General features: G+C 41.7%; 1 protein-coding gene across 2 annotated transcripts in view; it reads right to left on the bottom strand.

The window, feature by feature from the left end:
• The window catches only part of CLSPN (claspin), a 41,850-nt gene extending 23,825 nt beyond the window's left edge, over positions 1 to 18,025 (bottom strand). For both annotated transcript variants that reach the window (XM_049774629.1, XM_049774630.1), the window contains exons 1-8: positions 18,002 to 18,025; positions 9,546 to 9,651; positions 8,420 to 8,853; positions 6,797 to 6,958; positions 4,016 to 4,093; positions 3,634 to 3,706; positions 2,231 to 2,339; positions 1,262 to 1,821 (exon numbers count right to left, since the gene is read on the bottom strand). In XM_049774629.1, the coding sequence (XP_049630586.1) occupies positions 1,262 to 1,821; positions 2,231 to 2,339; positions 3,634 to 3,706; positions 4,016 to 4,093; positions 6,797 to 6,958; positions 8,420 to 8,853; positions 9,546 to 9,651; positions 18,002 to 18,025 (1,546 nt within the window). The remainder of the gene's footprint in view (positions 1 to 1,261; positions 1,822 to 2,230; positions 2,340 to 3,633; positions 3,707 to 4,015; positions 4,094 to 6,796; positions 6,959 to 8,419; positions 8,854 to 9,545; positions 9,652 to 18,001) is intronic.
• Positions 18,026 to 18,591: the final 566 nt, after the last annotated feature.

The following is an 18,591-nucleotide window of genomic DNA, read 5'->3' as shown; positions in this document are numbered from 1 at the left end:
TAAGTTACTGGCAGGCAGGCCTCCCACCCCTAAATATTGGTGTACATAAAAACATGCTTTCCGGGCCCGGAGAGATAGCACAGCGGCATTTGCCTTGCAAGCAGCCAATCCAGGACCAAAGGTGGTTGGTTCAAATCCCGGTGTCCCATATGGTCCCCTGTGCCTGCCAGGAGCTATTTCTGAGCAGACAGCCAGGAGTAACCCCTGAGCACCGCCGGGTGTGGCCTAAAAACAAAACAAAAAAAAAAAACACATGCTTTCCTAGCATCATCAGGCCCAGCACCAAACTGTAAGGACTGTATCACCCTTTAAGCATCACCAGGTTAGGGCCTAGATGTTCAGGTCGGAAAGGCAGAAACAAGTTCCTAAATACCATAACCTAAAAATCAAAGGTACCTCTTCTGTATATTAACTATTAACATGCTTCCATTTCATTATTTACATAAGGTTTGGGAGGTTGTTTTTTGCTATTCATAGCTTGTTTGGGGGCCAAGGCTAACAGGGTTCTTACATATGTTCCAGCAATTTGAGCCATCTCCCTAGTCTTGGTCTTCCAATTTCATTAAATTTTTTTTTAAGTTTTGGGCCACACATATCTGTGCTCAGGCTTACTCCTGGCAGTGCTCTGGGTACCAGATGCAATGCTGGGAAGGTAGTGAGCAAGGCAAGAGCTTAAACTTCGTATTATCTTTCTGAACTGCTAAGCTTCCATTTCATTTGATTTCTTTCTTTCTCTTTTTTAATTTAGGTCACTGTGAAATTACAAAGTTATTCATTATTGGGTTTCAGGCATACACTGTTTCAATACTGATGTCTTCACCAGTGTCCACTTCCCTCTACCAATACCCAAGGGTTTGCCTCCCACCCACCAGTCTTAGGCTTTCATTTTAAACAAAGATTAAATGGTTACATCGATACCTCAATGAGCACATGTTCTGCAAGTAGAAGGCCAGATTCAATGACACCAAATAGTTCCAGTACATGGAAGGGAGCAGTACCAACCCCACTCTCCACCCTACTCAAAGCTCCAAGCTGAAATAGTCCCCAAGCACTGACAGGTGTGGCATCAATAATCCTAAACAAATAAAGATCATTGGATAACCTGCCAAATTCGTCTAACTTGGATTCTACTCATACCTAGATCATCTACAGAATAAAGTCCTATTGTGGTTACTGTGTTTCTGCCCCTCACATTGCCAAATATTCAAAAAATGTCAGAATAAACCACTCTGGATATACTCCCCACAATTCAAAGGATTACCTCTGTTTTTTTCAGGTTCTTCAAGTATCACAAAGGAATCTTCATTGGCACCCAGCCGAGGTTTAATGGAAACATCTACTCCCAACTGCTTAAGTCTATCCAGTGTAAAGCGTCTCCCTTTTTCAGGTGGTGCATCTGGAGCTGATTTGCTTTGTTGTCTTTGGTTTCCCAAGTCTTCTGCTTCTGTTTTTTTCAGTCCTTCTTCTCCCTCAGGGGCATGAGGCTCTGGTGCCAAAAGCCCTCCAGCTTGACACTCCTCACTGTCCTGGTTCCTGAGGAAGGTGAGTTCCTTTTGCCCCACTGAGCAGTACCCAGATGAAGACCCAGCATCACTCTGTTTCTCTTTCTCCTGAATGTCTAGCTCTTCGCTTCCCATCAAATCCTTACTGCAAGATTCAGCTGATTCAGTAATGAGCTGATTTTCCTTTGAAACTGAAGGAATTGTATTAGTCTCCATTTCACATCCGTCACTTGTCTGCTTAGACCCTTTGCTATGCTCGTCACAACTCACTCCCGATATATTCCCAGAGTCTATGATTTCTTTTTGATATTTAGATGACCTAGAAAGAGAAAATGAGCTACAGTTGAAAATTTACCTAAATGTGAAATATTGTCATCCTTTAGCCATCATGAAATCAATTTAAACAGTTCTGGTTTTTTTTCTGGTGTTTTTTTTTTGTTTGTTTGTTTGTTTTTTTAGTTTTTGGGTCACACCTGGCAACGCTCAGGGGTTACTCCTGGCTCTAGGCTCAGAAATCGCTCCTGACATGTTCGGGGGACCATATGGGATGCCGGGATTCAAACCACCGTCCTTGTGCATGCAAAGCAAACACCCTACCTCCATGCTATCTCTCCGGCCCTCAATTAAAACAGTTTTAAGGAAGTTAGGAATGTGAACTTTTTATATCAAATGTCTGCTGCAAAGCTGATGTTTATGAAGAGTATAACTATAAATAAAGAAGTTCTTACTTCAATAGTGCCATGGCACTTCCATTGCAAGTGGGTCGGGGTTTACGTTTGAAGAAATCATGAATGGTTTTATTCTCAGGCATATGATATGGAAGATTGAGTGCAGACTCTATAAAAATGAAAGAAAACAAATATATATATATATTATATAGTTTCAGATGTCTCCATATTCAGTTAACAGTCAATCAAAGCTATCACCAGAAATGAAAACAATCTTGATATTTAATAAAGATATTTAATTCCTAAAAAAGTAAAAAAAAAAAATAAAAACCCAGTGGCTTTAAACCTAGGTATGAAATAACTGATCCAGAGATTTTAACTCTAAAATCACATTTAAAGCAGAATTTTTTTTTTTTTTTTTTTTTTTGGTTTTTGAGCCACACTCGGCTGTGGTCAGGGGCCGCTCCTGGCTGTCTGCTCAGAAATAGCTCCTGGCAGGCACGGGGGACCATATGGGACACCAGGATTTGAACCAACCACCTTAGGTCCTGGATCAGCTGCTTGCAAGGCAAACGCCGCTGTGCTATCTCTCCGGGCCCCTAAAGCAGAATTTCTATGGGATTTATATATTTGGAAAATTCCCTACACACACACACACGTACACACACGCACGCATGCATGCACGCACAAAGTTTGGAGAGACAGTACAGCAGGTAGGAAGAGACCTCCCTCTAGGATTGAGGGTGAGACCCAGCAGTAGAGACTTACCCTGAATTTAAAATCTAGAACCACACCACAAAAAAAACAAAAAAATAGGGGCCGGAGAGATAGCATGGAGGTAAGGTGTTTGCCTTTCATGCAGAAGGTCATCGGTTCGAATCCCAGCATCCCATATGGTCCCGTGCCTGCCAGGAGCAATTTCTGAGCACGGAGCCAGGAAAAACCCCTGAGCACTGCCGGGTGTGACCCAAAAACCACACATACACACCACACAAAAAATAAATAATAACAACAATAACAACAAAAACTTTCCTCCAATTGCCTCTGTAGCCCTAAAAATGTTCCAGGGGCTAGAGCAAAAGTACAGCAGTTAAGGTACTTGCCTTGCAAGCAAGCCAATCTAGGTTCCAATATCATTAGGATAGCCATTCACCAGGACAAACCCTAACTTCAATATTATAATCCATTTATATTAAGAATATTGAAAAGCAAATTTGAGGAAATAGGGAGATAGCTCAATGGGCTTGTTCACATGCTTTGCAAGCAGGATGGCTGAGTTTGATCCTGTACCACATGATCTTTAGCGAACAGATGGAAGCAGCCACTGAGCACAAAGCTCGAAAGCCACCAGGGCTAACAATATAATAACTAACCAAATAATAACAACCAAAATAAATCCAAATTTCCTAACATCCAAGTTAAGCTTACAGGATATCTTGATTGGCTATACTGGTTTGCTTTACCTCTAATAAGGCGCTGAGTTTCACTATGCAGTTTTTTTAAGGCTTCCTTACTTAACTTGGCTGCCTTCCTTTCCTTAAATAAAACAAAAGGTGAGACTACATTAATGTTATTATACAGAAATATAAATACATTGTTCAAGAGTTTTCGTTTTTTGAGAAAAGGGATAATAAGCATTGATTCATAATACAACATAAACCCAAGCAGTTCACTAATTTGCAAGTCTTACATAATTAACTGAATTCATATTTGTGTTGTTACTATATACAGAGGTACCTTGAGAACCAGGAAAATATAAAAAACACAGTAAAATATTTATTCCTAAGAAAGCCACAATCTCAAGAAAAGAGATGAACATTATAACTATATCAAGCTCTGCCTCACCTTTCTCATAGTGCCTTTTGATAACTCACTTTCTTCTTCAAAGGAACTAATGCTACTTTCCAAAGACAGCTTCTTTTCCTAAAAAAGAAAATGAAACATTAATATGGACAGAAATTAAACTGAGAGACTGGAGAGATAAGCTCATTGAATTGGAGTACATGCTTTGCACATGTGAGGCCCAAGTTTAATCCCTGACACCACATGGTAACCAGCACAGCCAGGAGTGACACAGAGACACTGAGCTGAAGGTAGATTCACGACAAGGCTCAAAATCAAACCAACAAATTAAACTGAGACATGAGGACGTTGTATACTCAATAACTGCTTTTGGGTCTGGTGAAATGACTCAAAGGATTGGAGCCCAGGTATACAAGAGTCCTGGATCAATCCTTGGTACCACATGGACCTCTGAGCACAATAGAAGTGGTCTCCTAAAATTATCCTCTCTAGTGCAAACCTGCACGGACACATACAATCATTTTAATATCCATGACATTACTAATAAACCAAAATTTGTAATATAGAAAAAACCTACAAGTATCCTACAATGCATAGAAAACAAACTGTTTCAATTGCGTAAACCCGTCATTTTTTTATATTTCTGCAATATATGTTTTTATAAGCAAAGAGACTGTCTCCTTAGAAAGAATTATGCTCCCAAACTTTAGGACAACAAAACTTTGATGTCTCTTTCTAATATCTTCTATGAGACACTGTAGGTTCATTTCTGAGACCGCAGAATTTAAAAATATACATATCTACCCCATTATGTATCTGCTTCTTAAATAAGATAAAGAATCTTTTTTTTTTTTTTTTTTTTTGGTTTTTGGGCCACACCCGGCGGTGCTCAGGGGTTACTCCTGGCTGTCTGTTCAGAAATAGCTCCTGGCAGGCACGGGGAACCATATGGGACACCGGGATTCGAACCAATCACCTTTGGTCCGGGATCAGCTGCTTGCAGGGCAAACACCGCTGTGCTATCTCTCCGGGCCCCAAGATAAAGAATCTTTACAATATTTTTTCTTGACATTCCTGAGGACAATCAAAATACTGCTATACAAACAAAATAGCATGTCTTATCATTTACATTACAAGATTCTAAAATTAAAAGCAAAAAACTTAAATGATTAACACATTTTTTTCTCCATATTAAAAAATAATCAAGGTTCCTACCTAGAGACCATTAAGGAAAACCCTACCCTAAGCTATAGCCCAGGTCTTTTACAAAAATCAAGACTTCTTAGTACAGAGGCCCAATTCTGACAACAAAGACTGAGCAGAACCATTGGAACCATAATTTCCTAGACTTCAGCTTAGGAAACGAGCAAAAACACGGAGCACATGATACAGAAAACTGAACACACCAACAATGGTGGAACAGTACCTCTAGAACCTTAAAGACTCTATCGTAGGCCCTGTCCTAGGACCTGCGCAAATACCAAGATTGCTTGCTATAGTGGCCTTATTTTCTCCACAACAGAGAAGAAAGGTTCCTGACACCACAAAAACAAAAAACAAAAAACAAAACAAAACAAAACAAAAAAACCTGGGATATGGCAATGAGAAGGTATGGAGCCAGTGGTTGTTCCCATGACAATATGCTTCAAGAATGGAGAAACCCTGAATCTCTTAGGCCACGGGAATTTCCTTCCTTCCCCAACACTTGCTGTGCCTATACAAAAAAAAAAAAAAAGGTGGGGTAACACAAACCCTGCCACTGCAGCAACTTTTCTGGTGTTGTTTTGTCTTATTTTTTGTTTGTTTTTTGATATTATCTTCCTCCTCCTTTTTCTTCCACTTTTTTCTTTCTTTTCCACTTTTGTGGATATTATTAGGTGATTTTTTTTTTAGTAGTTGATTCCAAATTCTTTCTCCTCTTTTCCTTAACCTTTTAACCTCCAACAGAATAGCATAATTTGAATCATTCAGCCTCATAAATTGAGGGGGGAAAATGATACCAGGACCAGTCATATGAACATGTAGTATAAATAAAAAAATGACCAGAGTGGAACACCAAACAGAATAGATACCCAATCTATAACAAGCTGTAAGGCAGCAAGCATTTGCAGTAGGATTCTGGGGGGTAAAGGAGTGAGATGTGGGAAACATGCTGGGAACGAGTGGAGGGAGGATAACATTGGTGGTGGGAATGCCCTTCATTTATTGTCACTATGTATCGTAAATAATTCTATGTAAATGAACTTCAGTCACAATAAAAAAAAAATTTAAAAAAAAACATCACTGGCCGGGCGGTGGCGCTCGAGGTAAGGTGCCTGCCTTACCTGCGCTAGCCTAGGAGACGGACCGCGGTTCGATCCCCCGGCGTCTCATATGGTCCCCCAAGCCAGGAGCGACTTCTGAGCGCATAGCCAGGAGTAACCCCTGAGCGTCACCGGGTGTGGCCCAAAAACCAAAAAAAAAAAAAAAAAAAAAAAAAAACATCACTTTCTCATCAAGTATCACAGTTTATTGCATTTGTTCTTTAGGAATCAATTTATTTTACCTATGATATAATCTATATTTGGGTAGAAACCTATAGAAAAAAAGATAGTTTACTGAAAAAACTTACAAAAGGTCAGTTATAATATGGAGAAAATATTGAAAATATCTTCCAGTTCAACTGTAATTCAAATCAGATTAGAATTGTTGTCAAATATTCAATGTTCTTGAAAAGCATGTTCATTAAATCTTTTATTTTGAATATCAAAAAAAAAATAATAATCAAGGTTCCGACAGTAGAACGTTAGAAGCAGTTAGTTCTAGCTGGCAGCATCTACTTGCCTTATGCTTTTTCACTTTGTTTTTCACAGCTGCTCTTATTGATTCTAATGATTCTTCGTCATCCAATGGAGAGTCATTTTCTTCTTCCAATCCAGTTTCAAAAAGGTCGTTGTCCACAAGAAGACAGCCACTATCATTAAATGGCTTTTCCACTTCATCTTCCTGTACTAATGCCTAAGAAAAAAGCAAAATTCAATCATTAAAAAAAGCAATATTGGGGCCGGGTAGGTGGCGCTGGAGGTAAGGTGTCTGCCTTGCAAGCGCTAGCATAGGACGGACCGCGGTTCGATCCCCCGGCGTCCCATATGGTCCCCCCTAAGCCAGGGGCGATTTCTGAGCGCATAGCCAGGAGTAACCCCTGAGTGTCAAACGGGTGTGGCCCAAAAACCAAAAAAAAAAAAAAAGCAATATTCCGTATCTTATGGCAATTAGAATCAGGCTATTTCATTCATCAATGGTAGATGTCACTCTCAAATTTTTAGCACAGACCAGACTAAATTTATGCAATTGTCCAAAACTAACTTAATAGCAAATTTTTAAAAATAAAATTGCAAAAAAGAGAAAAAGAAAATTATGTATGAATCAACTAGTTTATAAATCTTTTTGTTTGTTTGTTTGATTTTTGGGCCACACCTGGTGGCACTCAGACGTTATTTCTGGCTCTGCACTCAGAAATCACCCCTGGCAGGCAGGCTCGGGGGACCATAAAGGATGCCAGGAATCAAACCCAGGTCCGTCCCAGGTCAGCCACATGCAAGGCAAATGCCCTATCGCTGTGCTATCACTCTGGCCCCTAGTTTATAAATCTTGAGTATGATCTTTCTTTCTTAATTTTTTTGAAGTAAAATAGTTTTATTTAGAGAAATATGAGGGAAGAGGTATGTGTTCAAGAGAGAAGATGGAGTCTGGAGAAATAAATAGTACAGAGGGTAAAGCACTTGCTTTGCAAGCGGCCACCCTGGATTTGATCCCCGGCACTTCATATGGTCCCCCGAGTACTGCCAAGAGTGATTCCTGAATATAAAGCAAGGAATAACTCCTGAGTATTTCTGAGTGTGGCTCCAAAATAAAATAAAATAAAAGAGAAAGCGAAAAGGGCTTCTTCACAAGATAGAAAGCCTAAAGTATACCACTGCAGGTTGACATGTAATTAATGCTCAACCTGAATTTTTTTTTTTTCTGGGTAGCAAACAAGACATCTGACTGATGGATGCCTGAAAAATTCTCTGAACATTTTAATCAGATCAAAAACACAAATATGGGGGGCCCGACTGACCCAGGATGAACCTTGGTTCGATCCCTGGCATCCTATATGGTCCTCCAAGCCAGGAGCTATTTCTGAGCACATAGCCAGGAGTAACCCTTGAGCATCACCAGGTGTGGCCCAAAAAGCAAAACAAACAAACAAACAAAAAACCCACAAAATTACTTCAGATGATCAATGAAAATCATAAACTCATTTATTCAGAAGTGCCCTCTATAACTGACATGGAAGTTTTAAATCACATATGCTATTACTAGCAATACATATTCTGAGTGCAGAAAAATACTGAAGAACTAATGTAACTTTTTCTAAAATGTTAATTGGGGAGTCAGAATAGAAAATTATTTTTTTAAACATACCTCACTTTTTGTTTCCTTCTTTTTCAGCCGTCTAATTTTTTCCAGTTTTTTCTCCTCTTTCTCAAGCCTCCTTTTTGATTTTACTTTTGCTTTTCCTTCAGTTCCTTCTTTATAAGGTGTGGAGTTTTTTGAGTTCTTTCTGTCCACCATATTTTCAGATTGGAGGCCCAGCTCTGAGCATGATATCACTTGAGTTTCAAGATTTTCCTTATCTGAAGACTCCTCAAGGTCACTTTCATCACTGTTCCCCAGAGTTTTGTAAATCTTTCTGATGTTTCCATTTTTTCCAGCAAATAAATTCTCTTTATTTTCCTCGGCACTGTCATAGGTAGTTTTCTCTGAAGACAGCTTTATGTCCTCTTCTTCAGAATCACTCTCTTGTAGCACTTTCCTGCTTTTTGATTTCTTACTCACAAATATCTCTTCATCTGAATCTGCAGGAACACAACCTTTTTAAAAGTTGGAATGTCGGGGCCGGAGAGATAGCATGGAGGTAAGGCGTTTGCCTTTCATGCAGGAGGTCATCGGTTCGAATCCCGGCGTCCCATATGGTTCCCCGTGCCTGCCAGGAGCAATTTCTGAGCCTGGAGCCAGGAATAACCCCTGAGCACTGCCGGGTGTGACCCAAAAACCCAAAAACCCAAAAAAAAAAAAAAAAAAAAAAAGTTGGAATGTCATTTGGTCTTTTTCCTAGTCCTACTGCTCCTCAGAAACATACCCAATTATACAAGTGATATGTTACCTTGTGAAATTACATAACTATCACTAAGATGACTGCAGTACAGCAAATCTAAAATTACTTCTTAAAAAACATTTTTCAAGGAAAAATATCTCTTACTGAGCAATGTAATTATATATATTTACAACGTGTAAAGTTGTTCTAATCCTTCTGACAGGTGTTAAAAATACTTTTATTATGGAATCAATGCTTTCTATCAGGCAAAGTGGTAGCTTCTAGACATTTTAGACATTCAATAATATAATAGAAATGGTTTTCAAAAAGGTATAAATAAAGCTGACATTAATAATTTAATAAATCAAAAGACTAATGAAATCAAAGCAACTCACTTGTAGTCTAACCTCCCACACTCTATTCCTAAAAATAAAAGTATTGAATATTACAAACCTCTTTCACTCAAAGGTCCAATTGTTTCACAGCTTTCCTGTCCACTGTCTGAAAGACTATTTGCTTCTTGTGAAATAAGTTTTTGATCATTGATTTCTAAGTGAACCTAAAAAAAGTAGAATATAATTTGCACTAACCAGCAGATGACAGAAAGCTTTGAATACAGTAATACACAAATTATTTATCAGATTGAAATAAAAAATTATAATAGAAAGGCCCAACAAGGATGACATAGCGAATTTTTGGACAAACAAAAATTGCTTTCCTATTAGGCCTAAAAGACAGTACTATAGGCAAACCACTGCCTTGCATGTAGCCAACCCACTTTCTATCTCTGGCACCACATATGATCCCCTAAGTATCACCAGGAAAGATCCTAGCACAGAGCTAGGAGTAAATCCTAATAAGATTTGTTGGTAATGGTGACGGTGTGTTTTAAACGTCATCATAAAATTTCAAAGTTATTCATGACTGGGTTTCAGGCACACAATGCTTCAAAATCAATCCCTTCACCAGTGTCCATTTCTATCCAATGTCACCGTTATCTCCATTTGCTTCCCATTCATCAATCAGCTTCTTGGAGAACTATTTAAAAAAAGGGAGGAGGGGCAACGAGGTGGCGCTAGAGGTAAGGTGTCTGCCTTGCAAGCACTAGCCAAGGAAGGATCGCGGTTTGATCCCCCGGCGTCCCATATGGTCTCCCCAAGCCAGGGGCAACTTCTGAGCACTTAGCCAGGAGTAATCCCTGAGCATCAAATGGGTGTGGCCCGAAAAACCAAAAAATAAATAAATAAATAAATAAATAAGTTTTTGCATTGTGATTTACCTTGTTGCTGATAGGATTTCATACATAACACTTTACCACCTTTCAGCAGCACTTCCTTTACCGAAGACATTGGCCCCTTCCCTTCCTGTTCTAGCTCCCAACCCCCTAAGTGGCATGTTTCCTAATGATTATCAGTACTCATGTTTTTGTCTCCACTGTCTTTGGGTATTCCTTATTTCATCATTATGTTTCCTTATATCCCACATATGAGCAAGATCATACTGCATCTGTCTCTCCCTTTTAACTTACTTCCCTCAGTTGATACTCTCTAGTTCCTCCATGTAGCAACAAATGAAGCAGCAAATTTCATAATTTTATCTTTTCTTACAGCCCAGTTAATATTCCATTATATATATGTACCATAGTTTCTTGTCTAGTCATCTATTCTTTTTTCATTTTGTTTTGTTTTTGGGCCACACCCGGCGGCACTCAGGGTTTACTCCTGGCTATCTGCTCAGAATTAGCTCCTGGCAGGCATGGGGGACCATATGGGATGCCGGGATTTGAACCAACCACGTTAGGTCCTGGATCTTCTGCTTGCAAGGCAAACACCGCTGTGCTATCTCTCCGGCCCCCAGTCATCTATTCTTATGACATTCGGGTTGTCTCCAGATATGGGAATAGTGAATAGTGCTGCAAGGAATATAGGGGTACAAATACCTTTTCTCCATTTTGGGGGGGTATATTCCAAGCAGTAAAATTGCTGAGTGGAAACTCAATTTCTACATTTTTTAGGAATGTTCATATTGTTTTCCATAAAGGTTGGAACACTCAATATTCCCACTAGCAATGAATGAGAATTCCTTTCTCCCTACATCAGTGCCAGCATTGGTTGTTCTTGTTCTTTTTGATGTGTGCCAGTCTCTGTGGTGTGAGATGATATCTCATTGTTGTTTAGATTTGCTTCCTCCAGATAATTAGTGATGGAGAACATTTTTTTCTTGTGCCTTTTTATAAAACATTATAAAAGCATTGTAAAAAATTGCTACAGAACCAACTACTTATTTGAGGAATAGTACATAAACTAACTTTCTCAGTGTATCCAAATATTATGCTAAATAACATAAAAGGTATGTATTCCAGATAGTGGAAACTAGAGGACAAATTATGTGATATCTTAAGCAATACATTGCAAGAAAAAGAGGGAGGGGATCAATAAAGGCAATTAAGTTATATACAGAGCATATCAACATGTCTGATATATATATACACTTTGCTTGAATCCTGGTTCAAGCAAACTGAAAACATATGAGTCAAAAAAATTTGAAAATTACTAGACATTTTAAGCAATAATTCTAAACACTTTAGGCATGGTAATGTAGTTATTATTTTTGAAAGCCTTTATATTTTAGAGAAATTAAATATTTATGGATATAATAATATCTGGAATCTGATTACAAGAATCTAATGAGGTAAAGAACATTTAAAAAATATGATTTGGGGGCCGGAGAGATAGCATGGAGGTAAGGCATTTGCCTTTCATGCAGGAGGTCATTGGTTCGAATCCCGGCGTCCCATATGGTCCCCTGTGCCTGCCAGGAGCAATTTCTGAGCCTGGAGCCAGGAATAACCCCTGACACTGCCGGGTGTGACCCAAAAACCACAAAAAAAAAAAAAAAAAAAAAAGATTTGATGATTTTGTAAGGTTTTTATTTTTGGATCATACCCAGAGGTACTTAGGAGCTACTCCCAGCTTGGTGCTTGGGGGTTGATTCTGAATATGCTGGGAGATCACATGGTACCAGGGATCAAAAAATGGGTCTCCTACATACAGAATATGTGCTTCAGCTCACTGAGTTATTTCTCAAGACTATGATTTGGACCTGGGTAATGGGTTCATTATATCAATCTACATTTTTTAAGTTACAAATTTTCCAAATAAAACCATTTTAAGGGCCGGGCGGTGGCGCAAGAGGTAAGGTGCCTGCCTTGCCTGCGCTAGCCTTGGACGGACCACAGTTCGATCCCCCGGCGTCCCATATGGTCCCCCAAGCCAGGAGCAACTTCTGAGCTCATAGCCAGGAGTAACCCCTGAGCGTTACTGGGTGTGACCCAAAAAACAAAAAACAAAAAACAAAAAAAAAAAACATTTTAAGGTCACAATAAAAATTATTAAAAATAAATAAAATTTAAAAAAATTAAAAGCCACATAATTAAAAAAACACAATTAGGGGCCAGAACAATAGCACAGTATATATAGGGTGTTTGCTTTGTACACAGCTGACCCAGGTTCAATTCCTGGTATCTCATATGGTCCTCCAAGTCTGCAAAGAGTGATTTCTTAAGTGCAGAGCCAGGAGTGGCCCAGAAACCAACCAAACAAAAACAAACAAGCAAACAAAATAACTTATGGAGGAGGGGCAGGGGATGTGGCTAAGTTTCAAGAAAACACATGCCTCACACAAAATCAGACACTGGATTCAATTCCTACTAACGACACACAAAAAAACTCTATGGAAGAGTATATTATTTGACCAATTAGTGCTCAAGCTGACCCTAGATGTTTAGCTACCTGCCTCCAGTGTTCTTAAAATTCAGATGCTTAATGGGGTGGGGGTTATTAATAACTATAATGTAAAAAGGCCCAAAACTTGATCCAAAAGTACAACACACAGGGTAGAAGCAGTGGTGAGGCGGTAGGACATTTGCCTTGAACATGCTAACCTAGGACGAACCACAATTCAGTCCCCTGGCATTCCATATGATCTCCCAAGCCAGGAGCGATTTCTGAGCGCATAGCCAGGAGTAACCCTTGAGTGTCACCAGGTGTGGCCCATACCCCCCCCCAAAAAAAAAGTATAACACATAAGGCACTTGCCTTGTGCCTGACCAACCCTTTTTCAATCCCCAGCACCATCTATAGTCTGCTGAACACCACCAGGAGTGTTCTCTGAATATAGAATTAGAAGCCCCTGAGCACAGTTGGTGTGACAACGCCCAACAAAAAGGCATAAGCCTCACCCTAACTCCAAAATTATGAAATTATTAAAATAACTTTAGATAGCATGTACTTGAGGTATCACTGAGAGGCAAGTTGATGATTCTCCATCAGTAAGACTATTAGTTGTATGTGGTTAAAGATACTGAAGGTTAAAAAAAAAAGGGAGGGGCCCGGAGAGATAGCACAGCAGCATTTGCCTTGCAAGCAGCCGATCCAGGACCAAAGGTGGTTGGTTCGAATCCCGGTGTCCCATATGGTCCCCCGTGCCTGCCAGGAGCTATTTCTGAGCAGACAGCCAGGAGTAACCCCTGAGCACCGCTGGATGTGGCCCAAAAACTAAAATAAAAAGGGGGGGGCAGGGTCTCAAAATACTCAAGAGAAATATACAGGGGCCTCAGCGGTAGTACAGGAGTGATTCTGGGTGCAAAGCCAGGAGTAATGCCCAAGGACAACTGGGTGTGGGCCTTCCCCCGCAAAAAAAAAAAAAAAAAAAAAGGCTGAAATATACCTGGAAGAGGGAGATTGGGACACATCAGGCAATGCTCACATCCCCCTGGAGGTGCTTGGGAACCATAAGTAAGCTTGCTTGGTGCGGTGGATCCAACCCAGGCCAGTCTCAAGCAAGCAAAGTGCCTTGCCAGCTGTACTATCTATCGGGCCTTCAGAATGTTAAGAAAATAATTGAAAAATGATCAAACTGCCGGGCATGGTGGCGCGCGCCTGTAGTCCCAGCTACTCGGGAGGCTGACGCCGGAGGATAGCTTGAGTCCAGGAGTTCTGGGCTGAGTTCTGGGCTGCAGTGCGCTATGCCCATCGAGTGTCCGCACTAAGTTCGGAATCAATATGGTGACACCCCGGGAGCAGGGGACCACCAGGTTGCCTAAGGAAGGGCGAACCGGCCCAGGACGGAAACGGAGCAGGTCGGAAACGGAGCAGGTCAAAGCTCACGCGTTGATCAGTAGTGGGATCGCGCCTGTTAATAGCCATTGCACTCCAGCCTGGGCAACATAGGGAGACCCTGTCTCTTAGAAAAAAAAGAAAAACAAAAACAAAAAAAAGAAAAATGATCAAATTGCAAGGTTGGAGAAATAATACAGTGGATAAGGTATCTACCTTGCAGCGGCCAACCTGGGTTCAAACGCTGGCACCCTATTTAGTCCCTGGAGCCCACTAGAAGTAATTCCCTAGTGTAGATCCAAGAATAAATCTTGGGCACAGCTGGACCTGGCCCCAAAACCCCCAGATAATAATAATGATGATAGCTTTCCTTTCTTGATCTGGAAGCTAGCTCTAGCCGGCATGGGGTCTGGGAAGACCCCAGTTCGAAGGCCTTGTCCCTAGCTTGGGGGTGCTGGGAGCCTTGGTAGGTCCCCAGCCATCCCCTCTCCAGCCCCCCGGCATCCAGGCCTTCCCTGGAACCCAGCCCAGGCTTCCAGAAAAGGTGGATCCAAATTGGGGGATGCTGAGAGCTGCTCATTTTTATTAAGGCAGTCTCTGGCAATTTCTTACCAGTCTACATGTTCAAAACCGCACGGGGGATAAATATTAATAGTATATCCTATCCTTCAGTTATGTTTTGTGTATGTAGAATGTCCATCTTGTATTCTACCCTTTCGCACAATCCTGTAAAGCTCATTTTCACTCCTTAACTCTATCACCGCCAAGCATCAGTACCCCCCATTTACCCTGTTTAACTTCAGTACTTCACAGTCCCAATCACACACCAAAGTGGTGCACTGGATTTAACAACTTCCAACTATTTCAAAAGACATAAAATGGACACATTCTTTTGTATATTTTATGTCTATTTTCTTTGACAGCTATAACTCTTACTAAATATTCTCTTATACAGCGAAGATTTTCCCCACTTTTTATCTTTTCTTCTCTCTGTGAGCTGTTCAATAAGGACTTTTTGATGAAAGAGTCCCTCAGATTAATGCTTATGTTTAACCATGTCATGGGGATTGTTGAACTTGTTCTTAAAGCCCCTATATGGGCCTATAACGCTATGTGGCATTGTTCCTTGATTGCATAGGCACATTAAAATGGGAAAATACTATACATACAAATAAGTTCCTATCTAATAGAGGTTGGAACACAGAAATCTTGTAGAGTAATGGGTCCTTACACCCTGAACATTGACATAATGACCTGGCACAGGCCTCAGAAGAATGGGCATTCTCCATTCACCCCTGAATCAGGGAAGCTAACTACGAAACATCCAAGATCATTTATAACATCATCTGGAAGCAAGCCTCTACCAGGGAAGACCCTACCGCTGCTCTGACATTGACCTGCTCAAAAGAGACTTCCCGGGGCCGGGCGGTGGCGCTAAAGGTAAGGTGCCTGCCTTGCCTGCGCTAGCCTTGGACGGACGGCGGTTCGATCCCCCAGTGTCCCATATGGTCCCCCAAGCCAGGAGCGACTTCTGAGCACATAGCCAGGAGTAACCCCTGAGCGTCACCGGGTGTGGCCCAAAAACCAAAAACCAAAAAGAGACTTCCCTCAACACTAAGAAGACTTGACAACAACAACCTGCTTACAGGACAGGGCTCTCTGCATTGCCCTTTTATTGTGAGGTGAAACTAGAGGACGCTCTAGTCTACACCATCCTGACTTCAATTTAGGCTATGCTGATTCCAGGATCTTTAATACAGAAACATGATACCAACAACAGAGACTATAAAAAATAAAAGTGTATTGGCACTACAGACAATGACTTGGATTGGACAAACTAGTTTGCCTGGAGCCTAGAGTTGGTCTTCTGCCAGGAAACTTCAGGGGTAGGGTCTCTGTGTAATTAGGCCAAGGCTTTTCCTTTCCGTGTCCCTCATATTTTGGTGGGTCTATGCAAACAATAGCTGCAACTCTAACACTGTCTCTATACGGTGCTTCTTTGACTCTAATCCTTAAAAAACAAAACCCACTTAAACTTTCGTGATTAACTTAAACTAATATGCATGGGCAAGGAAATGTAAGAAAATACTAAACCTTCAATGTTTAAGGAGTTACATAAGTTTTATGGCCTTAGATTGCTTTGTGTATTGCTAAGAAATGTTATAATGTACTACAATCTGGGGACTTGCGGGACAAAGTAATTGTACATGGGTTCTATTTTATTTTTCTTAATGTTCTTTGGCTGAAAGTTCAAAAATTAAGGTATCAGCAAGGGGTTTTCTTCCAAGAATTCTGTTTATGTGTGATTGTCCTTCTGTAACTTTACCTTTTCCTCTTTCTTTGCATCTTTGTTCTCATAATTAAAAATAAATTTATAAAAAAAAAATGATGATGCTAGGGGCCGGAGACGTAGCATGGAGGTAAGGCATTTGCCTTGCATGCAGAAGGGCTGTGGTTCGAATCCCGGCATCCCATATGGTCCCCCGAGCCTGCCAGGGGCGATTTCTGAGTGTAGAGCCAGGAGTAACCCGAGTGCTGCCAGGTGTGGACCCCCCCCAAATAATGATGATGATAATAAAAATCGCAAGTTATGGTTCATATGTCAGCATCTGTTTTGTAAAGTTTTATTGGAACCGAAGTCAGAATTAGGATGAGGTGATGACCAGATGCCAAGCAAATTCAAGGTTGGCCATTGTCTTTATTTAAAATTTAGATCATCCAAATTTAGGCCTAATTCCTCCACGGCTGGGAATTTCTTTCTCTTCTACTTTTTTTTGGGGGGTGGGGATGGGACCTGGCGCGGATCAGGGATTACTCCTTAGCTTTGAGTTCATTTATCACTCATGGCAGGCTCAGGTACATTCTGAGAGAAAAGAATCTCAGATTGTCCCCTATTGCGCAATGCAGGCACCCTAAACCTCCCCATACTATCTTTCTTCTACTTTTCAATAAACGTTTCTATTTCTTAAATATAATTTTTTCTTTTTTTTTTAATCAAGGGTTCATCAGTTGACCCAGTAGAGTTCGGAACACCAAAAGGAGAAAGAAGTACAGATGCCAAAGTTGCAATTAGGGAAAAAAGAAAGAAAAGGAAGGAAATATCTTAAGTAAAATTTGGGCCACTTGTTCTCTCTGAAATCCTGAGATTCCTTGCATTTATTTCTTATTTTCAAAATAGGGCATTAAAATATTACTTTCATTGTCCACGAGTTTGGGGGCGCGCCTTTGAATTTGCTTTAATATAAATTCTTTAAGCACCATGATTACAAACATGATTGCAGTTGGGTTTGAATTTTGCGTTGAAGGTGTGTTTCACTGTCGCCCCAGACCCTGGACCCCTGATGGTCTGGGGATACCGGGGTCCCTTCAGCCGTAATTCCTGGGGGGGGGGGCCCTCCGAGACTGACATCTTCTCAGTCCTGACTTCGGACGACGGGCCAGAAGCCCCTCTAGTCTAGAACCCCCAAAGACCCGGGCGGGCCCTGTTTGCAGACTCCCGCCCAGCACCCCAGCTCCAGAGCCGGCTGGGAAACAGGAAGCGCTAGGCGGGAGGAAACGCGCCAAAGGCCAGGGCGGGCTAGAGGAGGAAAAGGAGGCCCCCGCGGCCGTGGCTGCGCGCGCAGCCAACACCAAGGCGGCGAGGAGGCAAGATCCGGGATCCCAGGCCGGAGCCGCAAGGCACGCCGGGAGATGTAGTTCTCCGGGTCTAGCTCGCTACCCTGCGGGACACGAGAAGTCCCACACAACAACCCCGGCACCGAGCAGCAGCCGAGGTGAGAGAGAAAAACTCACCTCAGAAACCACCTCGCCCGTCATCGCTTCGACTTCCCCAGCGTTTCACTCACTCCCGACAAAGCTGGGCTCGGCTCGGCGAGCGCCTTCAAGTCCCGGAGCAGCCGCTCAGCCCGCCGTCTTCCAGCCCCGTCAGCGAAGCGACGTTCGAGATTTCGCGCCCAGCCAGAGTGGAAGCCCGCCCCCCCGCGGATGATTTCCACCAATCCTATTGGAGGATCTCGGCGTTACGCCACGCCCACAATTCTTATCACCAATCACAAAGCAGCTCCGCCCCGCCCGCGGGTAGAATCTGGGTTGGGTTTGGCGGGTCTTGGAGATTCTTGTCATTTGAGCCTGGAGGGAACTGGTGGTAGCCTAGGGGTCGCGCGTTCGAGTTCTCAGACCTTACAAAAACGTATTCTGGATGCTGCTGGGGCGATTGTACAGTGAATAGGACGTTTTCCTTGCACGCAGCCAAACGGGCTTCGACTCCCCGGCCCGGCTCCAGCAAAGAGTGATTTCTTATTGCAGAGCCAGAAGTATCCCAGTGTGCCCCCCCCAAAAAAAGACGCAGTACTCACATCATTTCATCCTCTTATATAATTGTC

This window comes from Suncus etruscus, chromosome 6 (assembly GCF_024139225.1).
Source record: "Suncus etruscus isolate mSunEtr1 chromosome 6, mSunEtr1.pri.cur, whole genome shotgun sequence".
NCBI classification, from domain to species: Eukaryota; Metazoa; Chordata; class Mammalia; order Eulipotyphla; family Soricidae; genus Suncus; species Suncus etruscus.
The sequence above is the reverse complement of the archived record's forward strand: the minus strand, read 5'-3'. Positions and strand labels throughout refer to the sequence as shown.